The sequence below is a fragment of the Pongo pygmaeus genome, chromosome 19, assembly GCF_028885625.2.
Source record: "Pongo pygmaeus isolate AG05252 chromosome 19, NHGRI_mPonPyg2-v2.0_pri, whole genome shotgun sequence".
NCBI lineage: Eukaryota > Metazoa > Chordata > Mammalia > Primates > Hominidae > Pongo > Pongo pygmaeus.
Window position 1 is genome coordinate 87,472,009 of NC_072392.2, and position 11,425 is coordinate 87,483,433.

General features: G+C 33.6%; 1 protein-coding gene across 4 annotated transcripts in view; it reads right to left on the reverse strand.

Moving 5' to 3' along the window:
* The window catches only part of ABCA5 (ATP binding cassette subfamily A member 5), an 87,536-nt gene that overhangs the window by 48,128 nt on the left and 27,983 nt on the right, over window positions 1-11,425 (reverse strand). For all 4 annotated transcript variants that reach the window (XM_063656527.1, XM_054456818.2, XM_063656528.1 and 1 more), the window contains exons 5-10: window positions 11,206-11,294; window positions 9,660-9,889; window positions 7,610-7,751; window positions 5,747-5,935; window positions 4,164-4,311; window positions 144-312 (exon numbers count right to left, since the gene is read on the reverse strand). In XM_063656527.1, coding sequence (XP_063512597.1) covers window positions 144-312; window positions 4,164-4,311; window positions 5,747-5,935; window positions 7,610-7,751; window positions 9,660-9,889; window positions 11,206-11,294 — 967 coding nt within the window. The remainder of the gene's footprint in view (window positions 1-143; window positions 313-4,163; window positions 4,312-5,746; window positions 5,936-7,609; window positions 7,752-9,659; window positions 9,890-11,205; window positions 11,295-11,425) is intronic.

Here is an 11,425-nt window from a genome sequence, read left to right on the forward strand (position 1 = left end):
AGCCCTTATTAATGTTTTAAAATCATAGCATACGTACCAAATCTAAGATACCATATTTACATACATATTTAAAGAACAGGATTTAAATGTGGCAGGTTTCATCAGCAGTTCTTATACCTAAATTGCCAAAGATTGAACCATACCTTATGGCTTCTTTTCCTACAAATTCTGAAGAAACAGGCTCAATAATTTCACTAAAACTAATATTTCCATTAACATTGCCCTCTGATAACTCCTCATAATTTCTTTTGCTCTTTGACCAATATGAAGGCTTCAGAAAATACAAAGATGATCTCCGTAAGCCAAATTCCCCTGAAAAATAAACATTAAAACACTGAGTTACCATGATTAGTTTTTAAATCATAAAGACCGCATTTCAAACATATGACAACCTGCATCTAAAGTTTAGGTACCATTCTGCAACATATATATATTTCCAAACATCATGTTGTACACAATAAATATCTACAGTTTTCATTTGTCATTAAAAAGTAATAAGTAAATAAAGTTTAGGTGTATCGTATTAAATCAATATTGTATGAATCAAAGTTTTATTGATAAATAATTCTAGTCCATAAATAGTTTCAGAATTGCTGAGTGGGAGGTAAAGGTGAATAAAACACATTTTCTATGCTAAAGGAACTAATGCCTTTATGAGTACAAGCAGAGAGCAAATGGCAAGAACACAACGCAGGCTGAATGTGCTGAAGACTTGAATGGGCATCATCTTAAATGGTCTTTGAAAATAGGTAGTATCTAGAAAAGTGGATATGCTTCATGGAAAAGACTACAGAATTATGGAGAGCAACAAAACAACAGGATAGAAATATGAGACTTAGAAATGGTATACAATGAGGCCAGGCATGGTGGCTCTCACCTATAATCCCAACACTTTGGAAAGCAGAGGCTGGCATTTTGCTTGAGCCCAAGAGTTTGAGACCAGCCTGGGCAATATGGCAAAACCTTGTCTCTACAAAAAATACAAAAAATTAGTCAGATGTGGTGGTGCATGCCTGTAGTCCCAGCTACCTGGGAGGCTGAGGCAAGGGGATCACTTGAGCCCAGGAGGCTGAGACTGCAGTGAGCTGTGATCGTGCCACTGCACTCCAGCTTGGAAGACACAGCAAAACCCTGTCTCAAAAAAGACACAGCAAGACCCTGTCAGAAGGAAGGAAGGAAGGAAGGAAGGAGAAAGAAAAGAAAGAAAAGAAAAGAAAAGAAGGAAAGAAAGAAAGAAAAAGAAAGAAAGAAAAAGAAAGAAGAAAGAAAGAAAGAAAGGAAGAAAGGAAGGAAGGAAAGAGAGAAAGAGAGAAAGAAAGAAAGAAAGAAAAGAAAGAAAGAAAGAAAGAAAGAAAGAAAGAAAAGAAAAGAAAAGAAAGAAAGAAAGAAATGGTATACAGTGGTAACTGCCCACACAACATGTTCCATTTTCTCCCTTTTCCCCCTCAAAATACCTACACTCCTCATTTTTTTCAAATATCTACTCTTCTTCTAGACTGGTCACATTTCAAAGGGATCTGATGCCAAGTACAGAGGATTTCAACTGATTTTATCAGTACTTGGCATTCCTCTGGGAACTGTTACCGCTCCAACAGCAAGCAAACAAAAACATAAATGTAGGGAAAGGACACCCTATTCAACAAATGGTGCTGGGATAATTGGCAAGCCACACGTAGAAGAATGAAACTGGACCCTCATCTCTCACCCTATACAAAAATCAGCTCAAGATAGATAAAAGACTTAAATCTAAGACCTGAAACCATAAAAATTTGAGAAGATAACATCAGAAAAAAGGCAAAGACTTCATGACCAAGAATCCAAAAGCAAATGCAACAAAAACAAAGATAAATAAATAGGACTTAATTAAACTAAAAAGCTTCTCCATAGCAAAAGAAATAATCAGCAGTTAACAGATAACCCACAGAGTGGCAGAAGGTCTTCACTATATATATATGTTGACAAAGGACTAATATCTAGAATCTATGAGTAACTCAAATCAGCAAGAACAAAACGAACAATCCCATCAAAAAGTAGGCTAAGAACATGAATAGATAACTCTAATAAGATATACAAATGGCCAAGAAACATGAAAAAATGCTCAACATCACTAATGATCAGGGAAATTCAGATCAAAACCACAATGTGATACCACCTTACTCCTACAAGAATGGCCGTTATCGAAACATCAAAAAATAATAGATGTTGGCATGGATGTGGTGAAAAGGGAACACTTTTCCACTGTTGGTGGGAATGTAAACTAGTAAAACCACTATGGAAAGCACTGTGGAGATTCCTTAAAGAACTAAAAGTAAGTCTACCGATTGATCCAGCAATCCCACTCCTGGGCATCTACCCAGAGGAAAAGAAGTCATTATGTGAAAAATATACTTCCCCACACATGTTTATAACAGTATAATTCACAATTGCAAAAATATGGAACCAACCTAAATGCCCGTCCCAGCAACTGGATAAAGAAAATGTGATACACACACACACACACACACACACACACACACACTAAGGAATACTACTCATCCATAAAAAGGAACAAAATAATGCCATTTGCAGCAACCTGGATGGAAATGGAGACCATTATTCTAAGTGAAGTAACTCAGGAATAGAAAACCAAATATTGTATGTTCTCACTCATAAGTGGGAGCTAAGCTATGAGGACGCAAAGACATAAGAACGATACAACGGATTATGGGGGCTCAGGGAAAAGGTGGGAGGGGGGTGAGGGATAAAAAGACTACACACTGGGTACAGTGTACATTCCTAGGGTGATAGGTGCACCAATATCTCAGAAATTAACACTAAAGAACTTATTCATGTAACCAAACACCACCTGTTCCCCAAAAATCTATTAAAAAATAATAAAACCTCAAAAAAAGAGGGGTGAAGTGCTTAGACAGACTTGAGGTATGTAACTAGATGAGAGATACTGCAATGGTCTAGACTAGTGGTCCCCAGCCTTTTTGGCACCAGGGACTGGTTTTCTGACAGAAAATTTTTCCACAGACAGGGGGCAAGGATAGTTTCAGGATGATTCAAATGCATTACATTTATTGTGGACTTTATTTCTATTATTATTACATTGTAATATATAATGAAATAATTATACAACTCACTATAATGTAGAATCAGTGGGAGCCCTGAGCTTGTTTTTCTGCAACTAGGCGGTCCCATCTGGGGGTGATGGGGGACAGTGACAGATCATCAGGCATTAGATTCTCATAAGAAGCATGCAACCTAGATCCTTCACATACGCGGTTCACAATAGGGTTCACACTCCTATGAGAATTGAATGCTGCCACTGATCTGACAAGAGGTGGATCTCAGGTGGTAATGCAAGCAATGAGGAGCAGCTATGAATACAGATGAAGCTTCACTCACATGCCTCCTACTGTGCAGCCCAGTTCCTCACAGGCAGCTAGTAAGATCCGTGTCCTGGGGGTTGGGAACCCCTAGTCTAGACTAGTATTACACAATACAACTCTTATAATGGTCAAAATGTTCTACAGAACATCTAGATTGCACCATGCAATTTAGTAACTAACAGCCATATATGGCTACTGAGCACTTGGAACGTGGCTTGTGCTACTGAAAAAAATAAATTGTTAATTGATTTAATTGTAATCAATTTAAATTTTAAAAGCCACACATGGCTAGTAGTTACCATACAGGACAGTACAGGTGTAGAATACAGACACAGGTAATGAGGAATACAAGGGGAAAAGGAAATATGCTCAATACTTAATATTACTATCGAATCTATAGGAGTTTGCTATATTGGCTATAGATGTGGACAAGAGATAAAGAAAATGGTAGGAGTTACAAGATCACTTCATAGTTTTAGACCTTAGAGGGTAAAATAAAATACTTTAATTAAAAAAGACTGATACAAAGAAGGACCAAGTTAAGATCAACTAGAGACTTAAGGCTTTCAAAACAAACTGCTCTCTTTTTACACAATCTCTTTATGTTCACTAGTGGCTACAGCCTAAGGTACAAAATATACTTATTTAAAGTCAAATTAAAAGCTTTAACAATGAATATGACTTAGGGTACCCTGGCTAGGAAAAAAATCTTAAAATTAAGCTGACCCTATGTGGTCAAAAAAGCCTAAAAATCTTTAAAGTAAAATTCAAAAACCATCTGCATACCTGGAATGACTTGATCAAGATAGACAGCCAAGAGGACATAGAATATACTATTAAGTGTGAGCATGATAATTGTAATAATTAGAGGATACGGGCCTGCAGTCAAATTTGAAAATAAAGCACCTTCATTAAAATCTTCTAAATGCATGACCTGAAAAATAGAAACAGTAACTTTATTACATTAAAATGACAAAAACAAGCAAAAGCTAACACTACTTAGAGTTATTTAGCATATCCAGAGTGACAGTAACCAACTGGGCCTTTTAATAGATTAAACACTTCACCAAATTAATAATATAAATTTACAAGGAAAACAATAAAGACTTTACAAAAATATAAGTTTATCAAACCAATTCCTTTCAATCATGTTTTTAATGTTGTGCATCTTTAACTGGGATATATTCACTCTAGGGGCATTTAATTCTAATGTAATTACTAACAAATGAAATAAAAACAAACTGCAATATTAATAATAACAAATGCAAACAAAAGGGTTATGATCCATATGAAAGCCAAACAAATTAAGTATTAGGGAATAAAATTATGGTTAGCATCTTTCCAATAGTGAAAAGAAAGCAAGTATTTTGATTAATTAACACAATTATTAAAGTATTCATAGTAGATATTTGTGATAGCATGGAAAGAGAAATGTACTGCAGGTTGAAGCCTCATTTAGGTCCTAGCCCTGCCATTAAGTGAATACGCTTTAATTATACTATTCTAGGCTTCAGTTCCCTCATTTATAAAATGAAGAAGATAAATTCAATGACACTGAAAGGCCATCCCACTCACAACAAAAACCTATGAATCTATAATTCTTCGTTCCTAGAGAATGCGGACTTGGGGACTCGAAGAACTCTCAAAATGTATAACAATCACTCTCAGGTCTCAAAAAAGTAAAATGATTAACTCAATATTTAATTATATCTCATAAATCAGAATTTCTATCCAACCAACATGAGTAATTTCTTATATTTAGTAATTACATTTTTTATTTGTACATTAGCCAAATTTATGTTCCACTACAAAGCCGTTTCTTATAAGACTTCTTCCATTTAGAACCTGACTACTCCTGTAAGGACCAATAAAAATAATATTTATAAGTCTGAATGTTATTTAGAATGACAATTCCATGAAGCCTGGGCCAACAAAATCCACCAGGCCTACTTATTCCACCACTGCACTCACAGTAAATTTGTTCTGCTCCACACACAATTTTCTCCCATGCATTCTTCTGAGATAAATGTACAAATGATAGCAATATAACCAGGCCATAGGCAATAAGAATTACTTGACATTTAAACACATTACTATCAAACTGAGTTTCTGCAGTGAAATAAATTACTGAGATACACTGAAGTAAAAAGTGAAAAATTTATAAACAGAACATTTAACTAAAAACTTAAAATTGGACAAACATAAATAAAACTAGATATAAAATATACTCTAGAAATCATTTCTTTCTCATGCTAAAATTTTAAAATAATTTTTTTTGGTAAATCAAAGGTAGTATTCATGGTAGTATAAGAAGCTACATAAAACAGAAAGAAAATATTTAGTGAATGCAAGATTAATATATTACCTACCTGTGCAATACCAATCACAAAAGTACAGTGACAGAAAGGACTGAAAAGCCACACTAACGATTTGGGAAAACTTTCTATGAGGATTATCATAAGGCCAATAAATCCAAAAGCCACAGTAACAAAAAATTCAACTATTCCCACATGTTTTGATTTTTTAAAAAGAGGTGTCAGCATTAAAGCAAAAAATACCTATAAAATACAAATATTAAGGTTAGTGCAATGTTCATATATACTAGTATGAAAACAAAATTAAAGTTTGCTTCTCAAAGGACAAGCCATTTTCATGAAAAATGCATTCATTAAAATACAACTATAATTTCTAAATGCTATGGTAAGATATTTTATTTTCATACAAATAGTGATATACCTTTTAAAAATTTAAACTAACAAATATTTTTGTGTTTTTGTTTTGATTTTGTTTGTGAGACAGGGTCTTGCTCTGTCATCCTCGCTGAAGTGCAGTGGTGCGATCTTAGCTCACTGCAACCCCCACCTCCTGGGTTCAGGTGACCCTCCCACCTCAGCCTCCCGTGTAGCTGGGATTACAGGTGTGGGGCACCACATCCAGCATTTTAGTATTTTTTTGTAGAGACAGGGTTTCACCATGTTGCCCAAGCTGGTCTCAAACTCCTTGCCTCAAGCAATCTTCTTGCCTTGCCTCCCAAAGTGCTGGGATTACGGGTGTGAGCCACCACACCTGGTCTTAAACTAACAAATATTAAATACTGTATTTTTATCTGTATCACAGGTAAACATGACCACCTCTACATTATAGAAACCATAAATAGCCATGTGTTTCTGCAGTAAGATGCATAAAATATGTGAAAAAATAATAAATCAACAAAAATTTTAAGTACAAGACCCATATTTTAAACTTAATTTATTCATAAGATTAAAAAAAAAACAATTTAAAAAGAAAAAAAAAAAACAGAAGGCCTGGTGCAGTGGCTCACTCATGTAATTCCAGCACTTTGGGAGGCCAAGGCAAGTGGATCACTTGAGCCCAGGAGTTCAAGACCAAACTTGGACACTTAGGAAGACCTCGACTCTACAAATAAAAAAATATATATACAAAAATTAGCCAGGTGTGATGGCACACACCTGTTGTCCCAGCTACTCGGGAGGCTGAGGTTGAATGATTGCTTGAGCCTGGGAGGTCAAGGCTGCAGTGAGCCATGAGGGTGCCACTGCACTCCAGCCTGGGCCACAGAGCAAGACCCTGTCTCAAAAAAGTAAAATTAAACATTAAAAAAAAAAACAGGCAATTATATATGGAAGTATGTTAGTTATTTGCAATTTATTATTTTAAAGAGCAGAAATGATAGCCAAAATATTTAACAACTGATACAGGGTGGGCACATAAACCAATCAGAATGGAAGATGGAACCACTTAAAACAAAGGCTGGTCGTTAAAACCCCTCATTCAGCCAATATATCAAATGAATATCAAGACTGCTAAAGAGTTACATTTGCAAAGACATATCTTTAAAAATCATCATCCTGGAGCATAAATTAACTTGAAAGAATAAGGATTTCATGAAGACAAACAAAAATAGTCCAATACTCGACAGTCTTAATTATACACATCATTATATAAAGACAACAGATACACTCAGAGGAGTTGTATGTGAAATACATCATATTACAAAAGCTAAATCTAAATCTAAAACTATTTTGTAACATTCCTAAAAATACAGGGATACAGTGATGCCACATCATCTATTTATTAAGTCACTTATCAATAACTTAGTAAAATCTGTCTTTCATGGCAAATTGACTATAAATAAACTGAAGAAAAAGACTTTGCTATGTTATCAAACATTTTGACAGTTCTTTACTCCTATCACAAGTTAAAATACTTACAGATGATAATCCATAAAGGAAAAAAAGCAGAAATATCACAATGCTGCTACTTTGAGGAAATAACAAAGAAGCTGTTGCAATGACTGCCATAAGAAGGGACATAAGAAAAATTAGACTTGTATATAGAAGAACCCAGGAAAGCCTAAAATGAGAATACAGATATATTTATGGTCAAACGCATAGGCTTAAACAGTTAAAAAATCATTTTAAACAAAATTTTTAGATTTTAGCCATTTTATTTTTAAAATTAAGTCACTTCATTTCTGTGTATGCTTATGTACTAAAAATTAATAGTCTTATAAGTAATTAAAAATATAGTATTGGTTAAGTGATAGGTAAAAGTGTAATCTGATAAAAAATACTATCTTCCAGAGTTAAAAAAGCTTTCAAAATGAATAGTAATTCATAATTAAATCTAATATTCTCAAAAGTTCAATAGCACACAATGTCTCTGATTTTCTTAAAATGTAAGAGTTTAATGACTCAAGATAACAATTTTCTTTACAGCATGTGCTACAATTAAACCTCTGATGGCTTCTGCAACTATAAACAATAAAGGCTACTTTACCTCACTAATCAACGACATAATTACTACAATTACACAATGTGAAATCTACAAGATCAGTAATGAATTCACTATTTTTACTCAAGACTTCTTTACAAATCAGCTCAATGGAATTGCTGCAGTATTAAGTTTTATTTTACATATTTTTTCAAGTTAGCTCAGGATTTAATGATGTCATAAAATCACTGAGTTAAGGCTAAAAAGGCAGTGAAATTATCAAAATTGAATCCATCATTTTACTGAGGCAAAACTGAGACCCTGAGAGAATGATTTGCCTAAATTCTTCCAGCTACCGGTTCTCCATAAAATACTTTAATAACCCAATAAATTTTAAAAACCAATCCTTTGGCCAGGCACAGTGGCTCATGCCTGTAATCCCAGCACTTTGGGAGGCCAAGATGAGAGGATCACTTGAGGCCAAGACTTTGAGACCAGCCTGCACAACATGGCAAGACCCCCGTCCCTACAAAAAAATTAAAAATTAGTTGGGCATGACAGCATGCACCTGTAGTCCCAACTACTTGAGAGACTGAGGTGGGAGAATCTCTTGAGCCTGGGAGTTTGAGGCCACAGTGACCCATGATCATGCCACTATACTCCAGCCTAGGTGACAGAGCAAGACCCTGTCTCAAAAAATAATCCAAAACCAATAATTTCTAAAATAACAAATGAAAGAAAAACAAGCAAAGGAAATATGTTATATACAATAATTCCATTATGTAAAGTGTTATGATTAATTGTTACATGGGGCTAATTGGAATGAAATCTTGTAAAACGACTATAACAACAGCTCACATGCACAGTATTAACCTTCCCCCCAGAATGAACTTCATTACATAGTGAAAAGAGTAAGGAAACTACACTTCAAATTATTTATAAAAATGCATGCCTTTGTAAAATTATCACTGTACAAAAATGCTGATACATTAACGGTCACTAGTGAAAACATGTTTTTCTCATTTCTTTCTCTAAAATTATTTCCATATTCATCTTAATTCACCCAAATAACTAAAACTTTCGAGGGAAAAAAAGTCCATATACCACATATACAGACTTTAATCACTGTAACTAAATTTTTAATATTATATATATGCTATATTATGAAAGAACTGTAACAGGCAATTTCTAATGTTCCAAGATTTCAAGTTTCCTGAACTCTGAAATACACAGAAATATACATGGAGTATCTTGAAATACGCTGAAATATACACGGAGTGTGCCCATGATTCAAATAAAATGTGAAATAAAATTTAAACACGTATTGTCAACACAAGCTTTGACATTCTTAATCCCTTATGTTAAATGAAGCCAATTAGTTGTTGAAACTTGTTGACTAATCTCAAATTCCAAGACTAAGGCAATCATTGTAAGAAAACAGGATAAGCACTTCATCAAGTTAGGTAAATATCAAAATTACAATTTTGAAAATCTGTATATTTAATACAATTTTTAATTACGTTAAGTAATAAATTTTTAATAACATACCAAAAGGCAGTATCACGAAGTCCCATTATCTTTAAAAATTCTTTTATTTTTTTTTCTTTTTCTGCTACGACATGAATTGCCAAAAAGTATCCAAAAGGTGAAAATGCTATAACTAGGTATATTAAAATTACTCCTCGGGGAAAGGTATCTATTTCTACAACAGCAGTTTCTCCCATAATAACAGCTTTAGTTGACTCCAGCTCCTTCCAAAGAGAAACATTGGTCTTCAACTATAATTAGAAAATGTAAATACATTAAATTAATTTAGTTATGATAGTAGCCCCTAGAAAACGGGACAGCTATATCCCTAAATTTGGTCAACAACCTAGTACAAATACAATCCTCAAAAAGCTACATACCTGAAATAAAGTGAGTGACCCCAATATCATAATTCTGAGTAGAATATTGCATTCAATTTATTCTAAAAGTATACCATAAAGTTTAAAGTTTAAAGTCAGTAAGTGTATAAATTTTGATTAATTTGTCAAATAAAATAAAATTGCACAATTATCTTAAGCAGACAATTATATGTATCTTAGTAAAAATATACATCTTCAAAATTTAGGAATTTAGGAGTGATTATTAGTGCCATCATTCCTATGATTGTTTAAAAAATGTTCTTCTAAAATACCATGCCCTTCTATTGCTTTAAAGGTCTATATATATGCAGCACATATAGACCAAATAATAAAACTATTTATGCCACATAATACTTCTAACATTCCAATTAATGCCTAAATTGAAATCTGTCCTGCCTATTTATCCAGTGTGGTCTGTGCTGTGGATGGCTAAAAACTTTGGCCAAAATACAAATAGGTGATATAACATCATCAATGTAATAGATCCGTATTTCACTATCTTTACCTTAAATTTCTGTACTATTGAATTTGTGCAATATTACATGTCCCTAATACGTTTCTAGTGTACTGCAAAAGTTTACAAGACAATTATACATGAATCACCTCATTTCGTTCTTACAACAATGCTGTCAAGTAAAGTATTATTATTACAGTCATTTTACTACATAGCAGTGTAACGACAAAGACTCCTGTTCAGATTTGGATTCCAGTTCTATCATTATTCATACATACTTTAAATGTATAGTTTAGTAGAGAATATGGTTGATACACATTTTGAAATTACAATATTTTGTAGCATAGTAAATTTTGTAGCATAGTAAATTCAATTAGAAAGGGCAAATGGAAAAAAAAGCCACAGATCCATACAGAACGTGGAAGAATGAAATATGGTTAATTTGAATAGTTTGAATTCTAAGGTAACTTCATCTACTGTTATCTAGCCCAGACACAAAAGTAAGATTTTTAAAAATAAATTTCATGGCCAGTTTTTCTGCTAAAATGTGAAACACAACAAAAAGTACCAAATCAGAAAATATGACTTCTTTATCTTTTTTCTTAAAGGAGTTGTAGTAGGTTACATATTTTGTACATTTGACAGTAGTCAAACCAAATACTATTGTAAAGAATAAGGAAATATTTATTTTAAAATGGCGTAGTTTTTGTATTTCTTCCTTTATCATATTTACCTGTATAATGGCAGCATCTATGGATGCTTGTAAAACTGTGAAACCTGAGGACCAGTACTGAGCAGCCTCACATGATTTTGAACAGCCAGCTATGGGGGGAAGAATATGAGATCTAAGATTCTGTACAACATGCAAGTGCATTGTTTTAAAGATACTATATGGAGAGATAACAAAACAATATAATCAATCAATCTCTACAGGACCAAAGAAATAAGCTACT